Source organism: Hippocampus zosterae, chromosome 16 (genome assembly GCF_025434085.1).
Source record: "Hippocampus zosterae strain Florida chromosome 16, ASM2543408v3, whole genome shotgun sequence".
Classification (NCBI taxonomy): Eukaryota; Metazoa; Chordata; class Actinopteri; order Syngnathiformes; family Syngnathidae; genus Hippocampus; species Hippocampus zosterae.
This window is the reverse complement of record NC_067466.1, coordinates 11,298,783-11,319,707: the sequence shown is the minus strand read 5'-3', so window position 1 is coordinate 11,319,707 and position 20,925 is coordinate 11,298,783. Positions and strand designations below refer to the sequence as shown.

Below are 20,925 nucleotides of genomic sequence, written 5' to 3'. Positions count from 1 at the left end.
GGTGGTCCCCGCTTTTCGTGACCAAAAGAAAAACATAGTGGAGCGGGCAAAATGAGTTTCCTCCACAGGGTGTCTCGGCTCTGCCTTAGAGATAGGGCGAGAAGCACGGTCATCTGAGAAAGACTCAGAGTCGAGCCGCTGCTCCTCCATATTGGGAGGAGCCAGATGAGCTACCTCGGACATCTGATTAGGATTCCTCCCTTGTGAGGAGGCTGAGGGGAAGACCCGAGACATTATGCTTCTCGGCCGGCCTTGGAAGGCCTCGGCATCCCCTTGGTCGAGCTCGATCAAGTGGTTGAGAAAAAGGAACTTCTTTGACAAAGCGACTACCCCTCGCAACATGACCGCGGATAAGAGTAAGTAAATGGATGGATGGAGGTGCTACTTGACATTTTGCTGGCATTAGGGACGTTGATCTCATCTACCCCATATATTAACTAAGAAGTGCTGCTATGCAAATCTCTAACCAGCCTAACTTTCATCATCTGTGCTCAGAATAAAGATGTGGGAATCATACTCTTTGAAGATGACAGAGAGGCTTATATCCCCCAATCCCAAACCCTGTAATCCGAGATATTCAGCGTGCACATGCCACTCCACTCACCTTTTCTTGCTTCCATCATGGTCCCTCTGCCTCCAATCCAAACGGCTCTTTCGATACAGCAGGTTCATGTCGCTGCGGGGTCGTTCCACCTCGCAGCCAATCACAGCGCAGTGTAGCCGCTTACTCCGCCTCTCGATGTCACGCAGAAAATGCTCGACTGCCACATCCTGGGCAGAACCAGAGCTCATGGTACACAAGGAGGCCCGGGATGATGAGACGTGTCGTCACAAGGCGCACCTAAATAAAAAGACCAGAAAATACAGGCGTTTGTAAAGCGCCTCGTGCTGAGACATCAACATTTATACCGTTAAGCCACAAACTTTTTTGTTTTAAAAACTTTTTAAAATATCCACAAAAAAAGTCAACTTTCAAATACAAAGTACATCATTCAATCTAAATGTTTCGTGACACCTAAATGCACTTCACTAAAATTAAAACCAACTCTAAAACCAAATGATAAATAATCACGTTAACTCAAAAAGTCAAGCAAATGTACACAAAAAATTGACTAGAAGTTATTATTACTCTTATTTTTTTTCAATAAACATTGTCAGTGTTGCTGTCGTTTTAATGCTATACAGCATCTTGACACATAACTGACAGTCACAATTTTAAAAAACCCAAACCAAAACTGCTTTAGAACACGTCACAGTGGATGCTAGAAAGACTTCCAACAAAAATGATGCATTTAATGTCGCCCCAAAAAGTAGGTTCTACTCTCCTACATTGGCAGAAAAGAATGACAATCGCTACAACTGACAGCCCTCAAAATTAGACGCACTGCACAATCAAGGAAGAGAACAGTAGCCGTTTTGTTGATCTCAGCCTCTTGTGTAGCACATGGAAATTTCTACTTTCATTATCCAGTTATGAATATTTGAGTAAGCATGATAACTCAGCTGCAGTGTGTCTCTGGCTGCGGGCCCTGGGATGGCCTAGCTGAGGCTGTCTGCCAAGCAGACAGTAATGCGGATTGTCATATGTAGCGCGTGCAGAGCTTCCTCCTCACGCTCACCCTATGGGTAGTCAGCCTTGTTGTGGGGCAGATAACAGGAAGGCCCGGTAGTGTTTCCACGCTGCTGTAAGGGAATGCATCATGCAAGCGGCTAAGAAAAGCACAGCTGTCAGCTGATGCATGTTTGTTTTGTCCTCACAAATGGAAACTTGAAGGTTTTCAATGCCCCTGGCTCTTCGGAGCTGGAACACAACCATCCACTTTGTTCAGATTCTACCGTCATTTGGTGTGAGATGTAAGAGCTGTGAAAATGACCTTTTCTTAAAAAAACTTCATTTTCCCATGCAGCATCACCATTTTCCAAATCTTTTGATAAAATAATGAAATAAAAGACAAAAGGGTTATTAAATCACTTCTGAGCATATACAATGTGGCAACACATTCGCGTGCGACTCCGCTGTGAATGCGAGTAGCATGAAAAAGCATAAAACATTCATCACCTTTACATTTTACTGTAATGACAAATGATGATGTGTGAAGGATCCCTTGGCAAGCAACATGAAACGATTTCTATCTTGGGAAACGTGAGCTCATGATAATTTCATAGGAAACATGAGGAAAAACGGGCCATTTGTAAATGAAGTGGTTCTCAAGCCAAACGGGATACAATAGGAGAATCAATGCTACACATCACAAAGGCAAATTAAAGTTGAATTAAAAGATGTGTTTCTAAATACGATACATGTTTGAAGATAACAGCTGAAAATATGTAAAGACTGAGAACTGTAGAATACTCATTCTAGGAGATAGAGATTTATTACTATTTCACTAATATTTCTTTTTTTTTGGGGGGGGGGGTTAACGTACAGTGACACCTTCTGTCACCTACAGTTACCTAGCTAGTTATGCCTTCAACCTGAAAATGTATCTTCTTTTCAAAAAGTCATCTGTGCTGCAGCTTTAGAACGCCTCGTTGTCAGCTGCGAGTGCGCACAAGTCATGATGAGAAAGGCTGAAGTGCAAGGAGAGGGAAAGAATGAGAGGCATCTTAATGGTCTCGGGCTCACACTGGTAGTGCCCCTTTCGAGCAATTCATAGTTGGCCACGAGTGTGTGGACAACACGGGTAGGAAGGTAGAGGACTCAGTAGCCAGGATTTTTTTAAATCCAGGCTTTCAGGCTGGCATGGTCTCATTAGAACGTCTCGTTGTTGTCGAAAAGCACCACGATGAGTGGGATATACTCCAGCCACCGGAGGTTTTAGATTAGATCTTATCAAGGCTCAAACATGTAGTCATACAGGTACTTCATTGACAATTGATAGGGACGTGGTTTTAACACTACTTCTGTAGCCTCATTTGCCATACTTGGCAATTTGGAGTTTGTGAACAACCCTCTTCCCCGCGCTGTGTCAAATTTAGACATTTCAGGCAACTCCAAAATTGCTCTGTTCACTTTCTGCAGGAAATCAAAATATTCTCCATGAAATCAGACAATAGGCAGCAGACTTTTAGTAATGAGTCACTGTACAAAACCCGCCGCTCTTCATCGTGCAAGTATCACGCTACCTATTCCAGGAAGCCCGCTGAGTTTTGTTGCGACGCGTAATTCTTTTTGTCAAGGCCCAGTGTGTCATGCGGCGTGTCAGCGCGACGTCTGCTATTCTTGTATCCGCCTGCCCTGACCACAACCCCGCCGCCATGCTTGCTGACTCAATGTTAATTAGGTTAAGGAACTGCAAGTGAAGGTTGCTCTTTTGGTAGAAGGGGCCTTTGATTTGAGTTTCGGGGACCGCGGCAGGCTGCAATCGTGGCCGTTGAATGCTGTGAGTTGGTACACAATTAGCCCAACTAAAGAACATCTCCTGATGTTAAACAAAGTTTGGGATCGGATGGGCGGGTTGGACTGTCTAATGAAAGCATTACAGTATGCGGAACATACTGTATATGAATGCCTGCAATAGCTTTGATCATTATTTTTCGGGGGCATCTGCGGGGTCAAGAGATGCTTGAATTCCTCTGATTAGAACCAGAAGGCAGATGGCACCATGATTCATAGAAGTGGGGCTGCATGCAATTCAGCAGACAACCATTCATGCACATAAGCATTCAGATCACACACACAAGCGCGCTCACACTCGCGCACAAATCACAAATATTTGCAACGTGCACATGCATCCGGACCGTGTAGCAGGAGCGGCAAACGCTGTCTTGAAGAGAATGGGAGTGCAATCGCAGACAAATGGACAGAAAAAGCATTTCCCAGTTTGATTGATGATTGCTCGGAGGGTTAGTTAGAATTCTGATCCAATATTGAAAAATTATGGACCGCAGTCGGCATGTGAGACTGAACCCAGCAAGTGATTTGTTAACCATTCATCTGAATCATTACATTGCTTGGAAGCACATAAAACAAACCAATCAATGTAGCTATAAAAAAATAATAATAATATCAACCTACAGCATAGTGTCTTACACAAAAGCACTTCATGTGATTTGCATGAGCATATATGTAAAAAAAAAAAAGACACGCTTGAAGCTTTTCACACCCAATGAAGTGTTGACTACAACCCTGGTAGCTGAATATTAAATTAACGAAGGAAGAACAAGAAAATGCTAAGAGTATATCTCTTATTTATTAAATATGAGAATTTAAAAATGTGTTAGATATTTTAGAAAGGATGAAGGAATTTGACATCTTTGAGCTACGCTCGCGGGCCACATAAAATGAAGTGGTGGGCCAGATCTGGCCCCCGGGCCTTGTGTTTGACACTTTGATTTACAACGTTCCGTCTAACAACGTTCGTGAAACAATTCAGAGTGAAAGAATGAACTAAATCTGCCCATATTTAGAGCACGTCTGTGTCGAGTCAAGGTTTGCAGTCATCCTTCGCATCTTGGTGCAAGGCTGCGCCCTCTGGCCTCGCACCTCAGCTAGTGGGCCTGCGGTGCTGCACAAGAGGTAGTCCGCAGTGGAGCCACGCCACACTGCAAACTGCAAAGGCATGTCAAGGCGCGGGGGGAAGGGTGGGCGAGGGGGCCTGGACGAGTATATGTATATGCAAATCCTAAATTTGATTCTTCTGAGATGTGCGATACCTTTGTGCTTTCCCTAAGAGCTCATTTTATTACCGACTGCCTCCCTTCCTCTGAGGCTGGGAAATAACATTTAGGCATTTATTGCATTCAAATGTTTATTACTTTGCGTGGCTCCGCCAAGTGATTTAATGTTCACTACTGGTCCAAAATAATTAGCAAATACGTGTGATTAAACTATTGGTTTTCTTTACAAAGTTTATTGAGGATGTAGCTTGAGACTCTTATTATTGGATGTCCTCTCATAATGGCAGCACGTTTACTTACTGCTTAGAGAAGCAGGCATCAATTTGATGGAAGATGTTTATTAGGAGGTTGGCAAATGCAAAATAAAAAAGGATTGCGAGCATTATTATTATATTATGAGTAGTGCTCGTCATATTAGTTGTTGGGGGGCATCGTGTGGTTGTGGACAAACTTTTCACGGTCGGCCGTGTCAAATGTTACATTTAATATCCACAAAAAAATGGATGGAGGGCTGATGATCGAACATCCCTGCTTTTTTTTCGGCCCACGATATTTTCTTACAAAATGGATTTAGTACCCTTGCCATTTGATTTCGACACTTTCTACCTGTGCCTGTTCAACCCACAAGATCGTCTTGAGTACCAATAATTAGTCAGTCAAGTCCCTCGAAGGAAAAAATATAAAACTATTATTTGTGTCGAGCTACACACCAGCCCGCATCACACTCTACTTTCTTGGCTAATCTCTGAAATTTGACATCCCAGCCTCACTGCGAAACTCGTCGAAGCCAGACACAACGCTGAGGCTCAGTCTGGAGTTTTAACCGAAAGGGAGGGAGGAGACAGAGCGAGAGTGGCAGACAGGATGCAGCACCGTTCAGGGGAAGACTCGGCGGCTTAAAACCCCTCGGCTAAAAAGGAGAGAGCGAAGCTGCGGGGAAGGGATGGGAGGGGTGCAAAAAATAGGTGGGAGCCAATAAATACGGAAGGGGTACATGAGCGGCTAAACAATGCAGATCGGGTTCGAAATGACGAGACTGACGGAAGGGAATATTGAGAGGGCATACACGAGAGAGGAGGAAAAAGCAAATGAGGAAAAGAAAGAGAAGATAGCGACAGAGAACCACCCTACGAGGATGGGGGAGGGAGGTACAATCAAGCCTCTCACACTCGTCGCTGTGTGTGGTCTCTTAGCAACACTGTCAGCCATGCATCTCCTTCCCAGCCACTGAATATGCACAAAGCGGGCCGACATCCTCGTCATACCTTATAATGCCGACGTAAAAACTTCCCCTACCTCATTTGCATCAGATCATCCTCAGTGCACAAAAAAAAGAAAACATATGCACGCTGTAAGGGAAAACAGAGATACACTTTTAATCCGGAGATAGCATCTGTAACCCATAGCAACCACTACCTCACTGTTAATGACTACTCAGCGATGCTGTTGGCGCACCACCTGTGCACGTTCAAAAGTGACAGTAAAACAGGATTGGATTTATCATTGCCCCAATGTAAAAACATTTCGATGCATATGGCTACGCCGAAAATGATGGCAGGTCGTAAGATTTTTTTTATCAGCTTCTCAAGATATTTTCTCAGATTCGTACAATGGCTGCATTCATGTCCTCTTGAGATCACACGCCTGAGATGGCTCCTCTCAAGAAAAGTGTTTTCATGCAATTTGACCGCAAATAAAGGGTCGTATTGCCTCATTAAAAAAAAAAATCACTGACAGCCTGTTGTGTTGGAATAAAAAGGTACAAACGAGCTACTATTTAAAGCAGCTGCAAAATATGAATGGGCAGATTTTTCTTCCACTATCGGCTCGCAGGAGCTCCTGGAGCGGTGGGAAAGGACTCTGTTCTCAACAGTTGGTCACACGCAGGGCACATTGACATTTACTCAGATGGGGAAAAGACTGTGCCGTTCATGTCGACACAATCAGCAAATCTACAAGAACTGTCAAGAAAGAATTGTCCCTCCCGGCCCACAACATTAGGAACACCTCAACAGGTTTAATGGTAGTCAATTGGGATTGGGATCAAATTAACAATTCTGTGTACCGGGTTACATTGATAGCGGTGAAGAGCAGCACGGAATCAAAATTAAAGATGTTTTTGACAACTTTGGGTACCTCTTACAGCATTTTGTAAAGGCTGGATTATTATTTTTTTGGTTGTTTCTCTGTTTGCTTGTTTGTATCACTATAAAAAAACGAAACCTTGACTTGGCTGAACAGAGGCTAATGGAGTTATTTTGATGACTTTTCTATGATGGCTGAGAAGTATAAACAGACATGTTGTGAAGCACTTCAATCGGCACAGAAATCAATTTACAAAGTGAAAAACTAAAAGGCGAAGGTGAAAAGATCCATGAGCTGCAGGAGTGGAAGAAACCATTTTGCCCATTTGGAGAAAACCGCTTTTTCAGATAGCCTGTGTTAAAGATTTGGATTTTTCCGATCGCGTGCTTATGATAAATACTTGCACTAAGTCAATGTCTGATGACAGCCAGCCAATAAACTTTTAAAGCAAAGTTTTATTTCTCTTCTGGTCATGGTCGCAGTCCGTAAATATTAAAAACAAAATTGCTCTGATGAACCGATAACTAAGCCCTTCAAGTTCATTTGAGCGTGTATGAATGTCTAACAAGTTTTCCACCAAATTCACAATGTCCTCAAAGCGTGGCATTGAATTCATTCATTTCATGCATAATTCAGCCACCTGACTTTGACCTTCTTGGGTCGATGGGACTCACCATCAGTGGAAATATACTTAAGTATCAGTCAAGCTCAAAACATTAAATCCATAACCCAACGTAGTCGACACTTGAACAGAATCTCGTAAAGTTCCAAGAAGAATCTTTCAAAATATACCACGATGTATAAAAATGTTTGTTTTTCCAACAAAATTGTCACAAGAATGTCCGCCCCAAGTGAAAAAACGGTCGTTGGATCTCTTTTTTTTTCCAATGACCGTTGTTCCCTATAAATAATGAGACAATTGTGCATTTCGTTTTTAAGGTTCTGCTCATCAAATCATCTACGAGCCATCTGTTAGTTAGGAGGTGATAAAAACAAAACACAAGAAGGCCTTGTGGGTCATTTTATAATCGCAAGTTGGATTCTCTTCTGTGTAACCGTACAAACTAAATAGGCAGTGAATATTTCATGGGCTGCAATTAAAAAGGAAAAGCAACAAAAAGCTTTTTGTGCCATACCACCCCCTCCCCACACACACACATATTATATTTTACATATACAGTATATCAAGTCAAGCCACTTTTTATTGTCAAATATGCTCTATGTGCAACATACAGCACAGCTAAAAATACTTTCCTCTCTCAACCACAGTGCAAACATATAGTGCATTGAAACACACACAGCTAAAAATAATGCCAGATAAATATGAACAAATAAACAATAAATAGCAACATCAGACAACCAAGGGCACTTCTGATTATTGCTTGTTAAAACCTAGGTAGTGAACTTCTCTCTCTCTCGCTCTCTAAATAAATAAATTGGCTGAGAAAAAAGCAACATCTTATATGTATATTTTTTTATTGTATGTCTTATGCTCTTTATTTTAGATTTTATATATACATACACACATATACATACACACATATATATATATATATATATATATATAATATCTTCAAATACGGGCGGCCTGGTAGTCCAGTGGTTAGCACGTCGGCTTCACAGTGCAGAGGTACCGGGTTCGATTCCAGCTCCGGCCTCCCTGTGTGGAGTTTGCATGTTCTCCCCGGGCCTGCGTGGGTTTTCTCCGGGTGCTCCGGTTTCCTCCCACATTCCAAAAATATGCATGGCAGGCTGATTGAACACTCTAAATTGTTCCTAGGTGTGAGTGTGAGCGTGGATGGTTGTTCGTCTATGTGTGCCCTGCGATTGGCTGGCAACCGATTCAGGGTGTCCCCCGCCTACTGCCCGGAGACGGCTGGGATGGGCTCCAGCACCCCCCGCGACCCTACTGAGGATCAAGCGGTACGGAAGATGAATGAATGAATGAATGAATGAATGAATGAATGAATCTTCAAATACAGACAAATGAAAAATCTACATAAACATAAGCCTACTGAACTGTCCCACCACTGCCCATTCAATAGAAATACTGCTGTTACTAGCCTTAAATAAGTGGACCTTCGCCACGTTGTATCAGATTGTGGTGGAACCAAGGTGACCCGCTGCACTTAGCGCTTAGCATACAATAGATGATGCCAATTGGCAAGCTACCGGTATTATAAAAACACGGGTGGCGTTGTCGTGTTGCGTACTTTCTGGATGGCACGCACAAATGTTGCGAAAATGTCACATCGGGTGACAGAGAAGACAAAGCAGCTAGGGAAGACCTTGCCATGAGAGGGGAGGGGCTTGGCGGCGGCTGAGTGAAAAAACAAGACAAGGAATTTCGAAGAAAACATTTTTAGGCTCTCAGAATATGGAGCTGCGGTACACGTTGATTTTTGTCCGTCAAGGTTTCACAAACTGACCACAAACTATGTTTGTATGTGATCTCCGAGAAAGACCGGCAACAAGGAAAGTCACATTGCGAGGTCGTGCTGCAGGGAGAAGAGCCAAAAACCAAGAGGTGCACTCTGCAGGCGCGCACACGCTTCACTGATCCAACATCACTCCCTCTGCTTACTATATTGTCGTCTATGTGGGTTACCTAGCAATAATTCTTGTTGTTATGCTAACTCTTCCTATATGCAGCACAGAACGGATTTTAGTCTGGAAAGCCACATTTCACTAAATTTGAGCACCTTGCCCGATGATTTGACGATTTTCTCACACCACCTCAGAACATGCCAGCTCCTTCGAGTACTCTGTGTAGCTACCCCGCCATCAAACCTCATTTAAAATTCAGCCACAATTAAGAAAATCCCAACAGCCCAAAGCAAAACAATGATCAGCTGAGCATCTCTGCAAACGTGTACCACAACTCCCAACGCATCGCAGCTTTCATTCGACTTCAATTCATCGCGTTCCTCGTGTCGAGCGTCAAGCTGCGATTTGGGCTATATTCACGTACTTTGCTGGAAAGCAACAAACATGTTTCAAGATGTCATGTTTATCTTTGGGAAAAAAATGTATAGGCTGTGATGTCGGCACTTGACAGAGAATAAGGCATCAGAGCTTTTCTTGAAGAAGCAACTGGGGTGCCTCCCAAAACAAACTTGTCAGCATTATCGTCACATGATAAACATGAACACGCCTCTGGGAAAACAATAGCAGCGCAAACTCTCCTCTTACCTTGTAAGAGAGCCGTAAGGAGTAAGCCGAACCCAAATAACTAAGAAGCTAATTGCCCTTTCACTCTCTCTTTTCACCGAGTCATTTTGGCCCTGATTGAAACAAGCAGCAGAAGCGTTGGTGTGATTAGCTCAGCAGGTAGGCCGCAAGTGGACTTCCAACAATTGAATCATCCCACACATGTCCAAAATCCCCCATAAATGCCTGTCAGAGCGTAGGAAGCTCACACAAACGCACTCCCACACACGGCTCTCCCACTCATTTATCCAGCTACACACAGTACACATCATGTCTCTTATGACCAAGATCCCGTTAAAGGCCTCCGGACATCCATTCATCAATTTTTTTGCCAAGTATTCCATTCAGGTTCACGGAATAGCTGGAGCCCAGCTCAACCAACTTTATGCAGGAGTTGTGGGGTGGGGGATTACCCTGGACTGGTCGCCAGGCAGTAACAGGCACATAGAGACAAAAGTCAATTCATATCAAATGATTTCGAGTTGTCAATGAACTGAACTTGTAATGTTTGGCAGCATTACTAATGCAGTACAGCTGTAATCCTGCTTTTTACACCTACAGTAAGCGATGACTGTAAGCTAATTTTATCATGTACTGTACATCTTTTGGGCATGATTGATGTATTTTGTGACAAGTGGAATTTATTAGTTTGGAAAAAAGTTGACTGTAAACAGAAAGAGGGATTGGGGCACTTTTACACTGTACAATGTTTTTGTGTTAATCCTTTGCTCGTGCGCTCTCTCAACATTTGTTGAAAAATTTATTTGAAAAGTGTGTGAAAAAGCTAGAAAATAATAAGTTTTGTAAATGCGACCAAAATATGCCAAGAGAGTATTTCAATAGGATAATTGGGCATCACCGATTTTAACGTGAACCCCGTGATGGAGAGAGGACGCACTGTGGATATAAAAAGTCTACACACCCCTGACCAAATACCAGATTTTTGCAATATCAAAAATGAGATCGGCATAAATCATTTCAAAACTTTTCACTCCACCATCAATGCGACCTGTAAGCTACACAACTCAATGTCAGCTGTTGTTGCCGCCAAACATACCCTTTTAAAATTTGTTGTCACAGGTGCTGAACCACAAGTACCTGCAGATTCTTCAATATTGCTGCCAACTTGCCAGGTAAATTTTATTTTTATTTTTTATTTTTATCTCATCAATTCAGATTTTGAGTTTTCTTGAATTAATGATGACCGTCTTCACTGTATTTGATCGTATATTGACTGCCTTGGCAATTCTATCATCCCCTGCTCCTGGTTGAGACCGCCAAACAATGAAATCCCTAATCGCTCCGCAGACTTGTTCTATGAGATGTGACTCTAAAAACTGTCAGGGAAATCTTATGAGAAAATCTGAACTTTATTTGTGGTGAATGAGGCACTTGGCGGGTTTTTACTGACTCCCGTTTAAGATCAAGCATGAATGTGAGTGATTTATTCTGACCAGAGCCACATCTACATCATTATCGCAGTTATTTATTTTTAACTGGCCCCCTGCGATTGAGCTGTTCAGATTATGGGTCAACATTAATGGTGGAAAACGTTTTTTAAATTATTGCTTGGTCTTATTATTCTTTTACATCACCAAAACTTGCGGGTGGGACGTGTAGACTTTAAATCCACTGTCTGTACAATATCTATCAAGCAAATGAAAAGAGACTGCGGTCAACTCAATCAAGCTCAAGGTTTGCACTCTAAGCAGATAAGCAAGGGTGAAAACGAAGGCATGTTTGCTGGACTTGTGGGTGGGATTGGCAGCTTTTCAGCTCAAGGTCTCACTTGGCCAATCCGTGCTGTTCCCGAGACAGCCCGTGATGAAATCAAAAGTTACTAACTGTGACAATTGACTGATGACAAGAATACCCTCAAGACTACTACTACTACAGTGTGACACACAGACACCGATGGGATAGCAGGAAAACAACCAATTGCGATCATAATAATAATAATAAATCTTCTATAGTGCCAATACCAGTTGATTTTGGCCAAGGTAGATCATCAAACATTGTACTTCAACCAAGATGAGCGCATACCGATTTCCCTTTGGAAGGGTAATAACATGCTGTGTACTCTTACAACATGACACCATACTGACAAAGAAAAATCTTGGGCTCTCTGTACGGTGTTGAGCTCGTTGTATAGGACCGACCAAACAAGACAACGTGAGAGCGGCATTGTGAACGCCTCGAAATAAATGTATTAACTCACTGTAATAAAGTCATACATCTCGCTGATCTCTTTCAAAACGGCATCCAGAAAACCTTTCAGATGATGACATGATCGCAGCTTCACAATTCAATCATTGGAGAGAAAAAAAAAGACAACACTCCAAACAGAAACTACGCGACATAAGAGTAAGCCAAGCAGCGAATCATATCAACGAACCTGACGTCTCAACTGACTTTCATGTGCTGTATGGAGATAAATACATTTTAACCCACTTCCACTTTCTCCTGACACAAGCGAATTCCCCTTCCCCCAAAAGGCTTTCAAAGCTTCACTTTGTTTTTTTTGTTTTTTTTTTACCTCAATGTCTATAACATGTGCAGTCGAATTACAGGAGAGGATGACCCAAAATCTTAAATGGGTGCGCTGGCTGCACGTAATCGGCAGTTCACAGAAAGTTGAAACTGCGCTCCCGTTTGACAAAAAATTGAATGACTTCTTACTTTCATGCTAAGTCATGAAAACGAAGTCAGAAAGATTGTTAGCAACATAAAGGCTCATCGAGACATAAAGGTTGACGCGATCACATGATATAAAGCACCTAAACCTGATCGACTTGTGCAATCAGTGGCGGCATTTTGCATCTTCCATTAGGTTACTTGATTAGGCCGTTGGTTTGCTTTTGCTTTTTTGCTTTTCCCCCGCAGTCCTAATAAAGATTGCTTTGAACTTTGCAATACAATCAGCGCAATATTCAAAAAACACATTGGCATTTCTGTTTTAAGGTATTCACAAGTCAGAGTGTAAAAATCAACTGTGTCACGCATTCTTGAATGAGCCTGAATGTTCTCTGCTCAACAGTGACCACACACACACACAACACACACACACTAATGAATTAACACAGTGGCCTGATTGTGACATTGAGAAAGAAGATTCTTGACATAACGCACACTTAAAATACTCAAGCTTTATGCCACTGATATTCTTTTACTGAACAAAAAGAAAATGCAACACTTTTTTGGGGGGGTACCCGTTGAGGTTGAAGGATTATTTCGGCTAACGAGAGGTGCTCACGAACACCGATTTAGAAAAACACAAGTGTTGCATTCATATTTTAGTTCAGCGCAGTCATAAATGGAAGTTAATCATCTCAAGTATGCCTCATCTACATACCGCCGGTTGGGCCCTTTGAATTCATCTCAAGCATGACACTTCATACGCTCAAACAAAGCACCGTCTCAAGATATTTATTAGGAATTAGCACACTGTATATCTTTCATCGTGGTTCAAATCTGAAACCTCACGCGGGCCAACAAGACCGGAAAACGTGTTTGCGGCCGATGTTATTCATTTTGCATGACGCCACACGAAGGACATTGAAAGCAATAATGAGGGGAAAACAGAGGGGAAATGAACAAAGATGAGTTGCCTGAAGGAAATCATTAGCACACACCATTACTCTCGACTCTGGAATGACTGACTGAATCGAGACTTGGATGCTGAAAAGTGCTTGCAAGGAAGCATTTCCGCAAAGTCTTTTCCCCAAATTTGCATAACTTGACGGTGCTCTGCAAGTATGAACTTACAACGCACTGAGCAACCGCGAAGCTAACGGTTGGCGTTGGTCACGTGTTTGGCGCACGTGCGAGCCATTTATTTATTTATTTGTCTATTTTTCTCAATGGGAACAACATTGGCATCGAGGAAATGTCAGATAACAACAAATCAACTTTTTTCCTGTTTGTAGGTGATTCTTTTGATTTTATTCCTCTCATCGCATGTCCAAAACACAGAAGAATAAGCAAACAGAGCTTTCCACCGTAAAGACAGCACAGTAGCAATGGATTGATGGGTGGAATTTTGCCAGTGAGTAAATCTATTCCGCTTTGGCACTTCTATTAAGAGATGCGACATTCTATTTGAAATTGGCCTACAAATGTTTTTTTATTCATGCATTTGATTTCACATTAGTGGCATTCAGATAAAGGAAAAACTGTCGTACACATGCCAAGAGGGATCTAGATCACAAATCTCAATCATCCAAGTGCTTTGCATCACCATACAATCATTCTGACGCATATGAGGAGAAAATGCCGGCCGTAAATGTCGGAGCTTAACATATCAGCTGCAAATACACATCTCAATAAATTACCGATAGGAAACCAGCATCACATTTACCGCATTAGCAAAATGGCCAGAGTGCATTTTTGCACACACAAAAATATGACTGGAAAATTTTGCATCTCTTTCCAACAAACGTTTTTGGAGCAGCCAATAAAGACCCTCAACTAATCGCTTCTGACATCAGCAACCCATTCCGGAAACAGAAGTGACAGAGTGGACAAAGATGAACATTTGCCAAAGTGTTGGAAAGGCTCAAGTTTGACACGAAGAGAATCTGCTCAGGATCCCAAACATACTTTACTTGGTGAAGGATTTGACATTCCAATACAAATGCTGTCGTTGGAACCCTTTCATGCACCCTGTAACCTGATAACATGATAAGCTGTCCACTGTAGTAACCACTGTCCCTAGAAGGGTTACGTTCCACACTTAGGTCGCAAAAATGCGTGCAATGCTGTTATCACACACAAAAAAAGCCAAAGAACATTATGTAACGTGACATCTTGTGACGCCTCAAACTCCAAAGTTTTGAATGACTTTCGAGATGTATTTTTCCTCAAGGACATAAACCTCAGATTGGGGTCGACTTTAAATGCTCCGGGGTAGCCGAAAGCTGTGTATCTCAACATTTCTGTTGCTCAAGCTACCTGTTTGTGTCCTACTAGGGAATAATACTTCCATTACCGCTCAGGCAGCCAGACAGGGTGATCCACTAAAAGAGAGAAATGGTCTTAAAATGTCAGCATTTGCCACATCTGTCTAACGTCCATCACAAGCTTGCCACGGCACGTCTTTGCTCATCCGCCCCTGTGCTCTGCGAGACGGGTGCGGTGCTTCAATTGTCCTCCACCATATCAATTTATGTTTTCAATCCTCCACTGTAAATCTCCTCCCTTTTCAGGCTCAGACATGAAAAGAAATGGCCAACATGGCATTTGGATCATAATATTTAGGAGCAAAAGCACAAAAGATTCCCTCACTAGCACCCAAATGTTTGCGTGGGAGGCTGGGGAGGGATGGTGGGGGTTGTTTGTCGTAAAATAATGATAATCTTTTCCACCGTTAATATGACCTATAAACTGTAAAAAATAAACAGCTGAGAAAATATGGTTGCACAAGTGTGCACACCCACTTATAAATTGGATGCAGCTGTATTCAGAATGAACCAATCACATTCATACTCATGTTAAATGGGAGTCAGCACACAACCGCCACCATTTAACGTGTCGCGCATTAACCTCAAATGACGTTCACATGTTCTAGTAGGCTATTCCTGTCATTTTATTTCTTTATTTCTTTTGAGGAAGGCTTTGTGCAAACATTGACTGATTTTTGGAGCTGTTCATATAGTTGCCTCCATTTTGACTAAGGTCGTAGGGGCATCCGAAGAAAAACATGTAGAAACTATGATGCTGACACCATGTTTCACTGCTGCCATGGTGTTCAGATGATCATGAATTTATCCCAAAAATGGGGATTAGTTCTAGGCCACTTTCATGTGCAATAAATCTGCTTTTTTTTTACTGTACTAGAGATTAATTCATTGCTTTTGTTTGTTAAAAACAGATGGAAAGAGGATTTTGGGGGAGGAAAAAAAAGCATATTAAATCGCATTCTCAATATGGGGCAAAAAAATCTGAATTAAATCATTTTTCTAAATTGTTCAGCCCTACATCATGCTGCCCAAACAGTTTATGTCTTTTGACATTATTTAAGATGGGAAATATTATTTTGAGAGGTTCCACTGTAGCGTCTTAAAATGCCAACATTTTAATTCAGCACGGGAAATCTCAGTGTATGACATCCATTGAGGCATCTACAGACTCAGAGCGGGATCACCAGGCAGACTTCCCTCTGCCTCAGAGCTCCAAAAGCACATGCGTGAACACAGCCTGCCCTCAGTGAACACACACACGCACACACTCCCAAAAACACATCCCCTCTCTCTTCCAATAATATGATGGACGGCACCCACGCGGACACACATGCACATCCCATCTTATCTGAGCCTAATTATATTCTTAGTTTAAATTCAGCCTCAAGGTCAAAGTGAGAGTGAAGAATCCAACATGCCAGAGTCCCCTGCTGTCATTCTCCAATGTGATTTGCTAATGCATGTAACAAAAGAAATGTCGACTCAGCTCAGGTAAAAAAAATAAACAGCTTTAGGTATTTGATGCGTTGACAACAAGGGGTGGGACTTTTACCAAGCTGTTAAACTGGCCAACTGTCACACCCGTGGGGGGAAAAAAACGTGAAGAGAACAGTGTCGCTGGCTGCCATTATTTACACATTTAGCCCAAACCACAAGACAAGGCATTTTATAAGTTTCACAAATAAGCGTAAAGAATAAGCCTCGCTGCAGCAGTATCACTCCTTTTGGTGTCTGCTTAAGCCTCCAAATGCTCCGCTCGTCTCCACGAGCAAACATCCACACCTGGCTATGCGCGCACACGTGCAGTCGTGTCATCAAACCATCTTATCTATTCTGCGCACGTACATTTAAAAAATATATACAAATACAAAAAGCATCCTGCCATGCTACTATCATGCGCAAACATGCAGATGTTTTCCATAGCTGGCCTTACAGAATGAGCCGTGCGCGTGCACACGATAGCGCGCGCGTACACAAGCTGCCTGAGTGTTTGATACGTGGCGGCGTGCACGCTCGGGCATCACCGCTCAGCTGACGGAGGGACCTTGTTTTGGAGAAGAAATATTCATGGAGGGGAGGGGGGGTGTCACGACTTCACTTCTTTAAAGTGCGCGCCGTTGGGGCTACACAAGCTTCGTCGCTTTTGTAAAAAAAAAAAAAAAAGTAGTGCTGATGATAATAATTAACAGCCTGATATTCACCGAGGCGGGATTCAAGGTTGAATAACACGCGGAGTAGCTCGCTGTCATGCGGATGTTTGTGGCAAAAAAAGCCAGAAAAACGGAATATCTTTTTTTTTAACCACACGCATCAGGCCCCTGTTGCGACGCTTCCACCGCAGCAGCCACGCGAGGTTGCGTGTGCGCATCCCATTTCCCCACCGCTGAATAAGGCACATTTTTTTGACGACGACAACACTCAAGCGAGCGATTTACGACACAAATAAGATGTCATATTTGAATCTGACACCTACCTTGACGTTAAAGCCGAATCCGAGCGCAGAAGCAGACTGGCCCGAAGCCAAGCGGCTGTTGGATGAGACAACAACAAAACCACGCCGGTTGTTGATGACACAGCTGTCCTGCTAAGGCACCGCTGAGAGAGGGCGTGAATTTGGTCGGGGGAAGAGAGAAAAAAAAATCCCTCCCCAGATGTGTCAACCGAGTCTGGGTTTAAAAATCGGCGATTTAGAAGTGTATCTCCCGATTGACGCCTTTCTCTTGACGTGAGAGCGCTTCCATTTTTTTAGGGTAAACAGCGCGGCTCGGCGCAGCCTCCTGATTGGGAAGCATCGCGCAATTCAATGCGACGTTGGAGGGAGAGGTGGGTGGGTGGCTGAGGGGGGGGGGCGATCCTGCGTGTGTTTAAAAAAAACACGTCCTTCAGTGTTCGAGGGGAAAACATGCTTTGCGGGCAAATATGAGGAAGCGGCGGGAGGATGCAGAGGGTTGGGTCGAAGGAGGGAAAAGGCGTCCAAACACATTTTTGGAGTAATGTGTCGATGCCATGTGTTGGTTCACACACGTTGGGCAGCCTTTGCTGTGCTCCATATATTCGCATCATCATCGTGCTTCATGAGCACTGATACTCGCCAGTTGTAGCAGCCATCGCTCAACTCTTCGAGCGGAGAAAACATTAATATTCATTTGGATTCTGATTTATGGCTCGTCCTTTAACCCGACACAAAAAACAGGAAGAGGCATTGCATATCGGTGTGCTTAACTTGAAACATGAGAGCAATTTTGAGCTGTGTGAAGTGACTTCAGTCTACATTTAAGTGTAAATAATATAGAAATGTGTAACACAAACACATGGCTGGTGTAGGGAAGGACACGCCCCCTAAAGCCCACTCGAGAAATACACTCAAAAGCAATACATTTAAATACAATAGTGAGATCCAATGAAAGAGCTGCATTTAGAAAATGTACACTGGTAGTAGACACACCGCTGTTGAAATGCGACATGTTTGTCACATACAGACCAAGACAACAATTTCCACCCTTAATCCAACTGATCATTTTTACAACTTAATTGAAAATGTTTTAATAATACATTGGAATTGGAGGTAAAGTTAAATAACTGAGACAATATCCAAATGCCTCTAATACATTTCAGATGTTCTAGTAGGCTTTCCCTTTTTCTTTGTTCTGCACTATAACTTTATGAACTGTCATAGCTCTAAATTACAATGCATGCATTTGTATTGCGCAAGCTTTTTGATGGAGGAAAGGATTATTTATTATGTTTGATTCTACTTTTTAATTGCTGTGGTTTTGTTTGGAAAATATTAATAGAGACGAAGTGTTTGTTTTGCAAGTATTAATGTGTATTAAGGGTAATGAAACAGGAGAACCGAAACGTGCGCAACTCTAAATGGGCACAGGAGATGACCAGATAAGAGGAAATCAACGGGAATCGACCCTTCTGTCTTTCTCAAGATATGCTGAATTGACGTATAAAAAGTGATTTGACGTATAAAATGTGATTATCAGGCTTATGTACATGCGGAGGATGTGATGAAAATTTCAATATCATGTACTTTGGAGTGAAAGTCAGGGTGGGGCCAGCCTGTGGACAACCCAAACTTCCCCTTGGTGGCCTCACCTTCATATAACTCAGGGACCTCAAGAAGCAGATGAAAAGAGAGGGCACAGGGAGGGGCTGTTTTAGGAGAGCTGAGAGAATTGTGAGCAGCCTCCTTTCTATATCCTCGCAACCAAAAACAGAGAGACGTCTCTTCTCTTCCTTTTTGTAAGCGTATATTTGTCATATCGAATTACAAACCTGACACTTTTGTAGGCCAAAACTTTAAAAAAAAAAATTCTGAACTATGCTTCTGTCACTGTGACTTATGAACTACACTCAGAGCGCAGAAGGTAATACTTATTCCTACAAGCCACTGCGACACATTCCCATCCTTGTTGCTTGATATTTTGTGTTTTAACTCCAGGCTAGTAAACAACGAAAGAATTTACACTGGATCAGGAAAAGGGATGATCGTTGAAAATATCCAATATTTTGTTGGCAGATTGTAAACGCTGCACCCAAGGCTCCTGTGAAATGCGTCGTTAAAAGCTCCTTCACGCCTACCATCCGCCCGCACAGGTGTTCAGACGGCGACAAAAGTATCAGCAGGATTAATAACTTGATGATGACTGCATTTCAATGAGGTGAAGCCACTCGCTGCTCTCTACGATGGAGCTTTACGGCTTTGACTGTAACTAACAATGAGGAGGGGGGTGTTGTTGCATGTGACTCACATTTTTTTTTTTGCCCATACAACTATGTATTATGGTGTGTAAAGAGTTGAGGACAACGGGGGCTGTCCATGGTCCTGAAAGTGGGGCCCCAAATTTGGATGCTTGTCAAAAAAGAAGCCCTGTATTTTTTTTTTCAACAGCAATATACAATTCAGCACCCACTCGTCTAAACATGGCACTTTGATTAAAATTACACTTGTGGAAGATGAATGAGGCAGACAAAGACACCCATTTTATTCTTCTCATTGGCCGGCCAATTTGCCCACTTACTGTCGACTGAAAATATTATCACAGTTGCTCGGGTCAGGTAACGACCAATCATGGCTTTTTGAGTTTGGTCATGTGATGTTCACAAGCCGAGCCGTGATTAGTTGTTACCTGAGCAACTGCAATGTCATTTTCAATCCAAAGAAAGTGGTAAAAAGACCGTCCGCTGAAAAATAGGTGACTTTTTCTGCTTAATTAATATTCCACAAACGCAATATGAATCAGAATGCCGTGTTTAGTCTAGCAGGGCCATAACTTGACTTTCCTTTTAAACTATATAACATTGCTACATCACAGGATATATGTTGTTTCTCCCTGTAAAGCGCAAACGTGAACCCCATGACAATCACAATGTCTCAGCAGTGCAGTGTTTTACAATTAAAGTGTTTGTAGGCCTTGCAGGAAGTAAGTGCTACTTTTGACATTTAAAATCAGTTCAACTGAGCCCGGGCCTAAAGCAAGAGAAATACTGTTTCTGTAGTGCTCAAAGACAAACTGTTCTGGTAACAGTGGGAGTACTTGTAAGGTGGAGAGAGGGAGGAGGGGCGCATCAAGATAAAGACTGAGTCTTTTGTAACCTTTGCCGTAATGTTGTCTGCGCTGCTTTGAAGTTAGATAATGACCACTGAATGTGGAATGTAGGGATTTAGTGATCCACAAGACATGGCAGATGTGGACCAAACAACAACATACAATTGGAAAGCATTGCAGGTTTTTATCTCATGCGCCGATTGCTGGCGTGACAAAGTATCGGTGGGGAGTGGATTTGTTATCAGGAGCTTTTCCACGATTCGGTCAAAGTGCACAGCGCGTGCTGTGATTTTTGGCCGCACTGCTCCATGAACATCCTTTCAAAAAGACGACGAAAGCAGTCAGCAGGTGAAGTGTTTTGTTGACTTTCTTGATTGTGGCACGTACTTGAGATTCCACGGGAGCTATTTGGATTGATGTGGTTTTTGTGTTTACGATTGCTGTATTAAGTTCGGAATGCTCATTGCCGCTTTTGCCTGTGAGCTTATTCAGCA

At 42.6% G+C, this 20,925-nt stretch overlaps 1 protein-coding gene and 1 long non-coding RNA gene across 5 annotated transcripts in view; one reads left to right on the top strand and one right to left on the bottom strand.

Annotated features, from left to right (window-relative positions):
- The window catches only part of LOC127588295 (neuronal tyrosine-phosphorylated phosphoinositide-3-kinase adapter 1), a 30,471-nt gene extending 12,800 nt beyond the window's left edge, over nt 1–17,671 (bottom strand). For 3 of the 4 annotated variants that reach the window (XR_007959037.1, XM_052046959.1, XM_052046961.1), the window contains exons 1-2: nt 17,347–17,670; nt 605–841 (exon numbers count right to left, since the gene is read on the bottom strand). Coding sequence is in view for 3 of the 4 variants with exons in the window: in XM_052046959.1 (XP_051902919.1) it covers nt 605–792 (188 nt within the window). In the remaining variant the exon portion in view is untranslated. Of the gene's footprint in view, nt 1–604; nt 842–1,619; nt 1,802–17,346 lie in introns of all 4 variants that reach the window. The other variant, XM_052046960.1, reaches the window with a different exon arrangement.
- A 12-nt stretch (nt 17,672–17,683) lies between these two features.
- On the top strand, nt 17,684–20,595 carry LOC127588338 (uncharacterized). The gene is made up of 2 exons (XR_007959049.1): nt 17,684–19,124; nt 19,402–20,595. It is a non-coding gene; the product is annotated as an uncharacterized LOC127588338 (long non-coding RNA).
- The last annotated feature ends 330 nt before the right edge of the window (nt 20,596–20,925 follow it).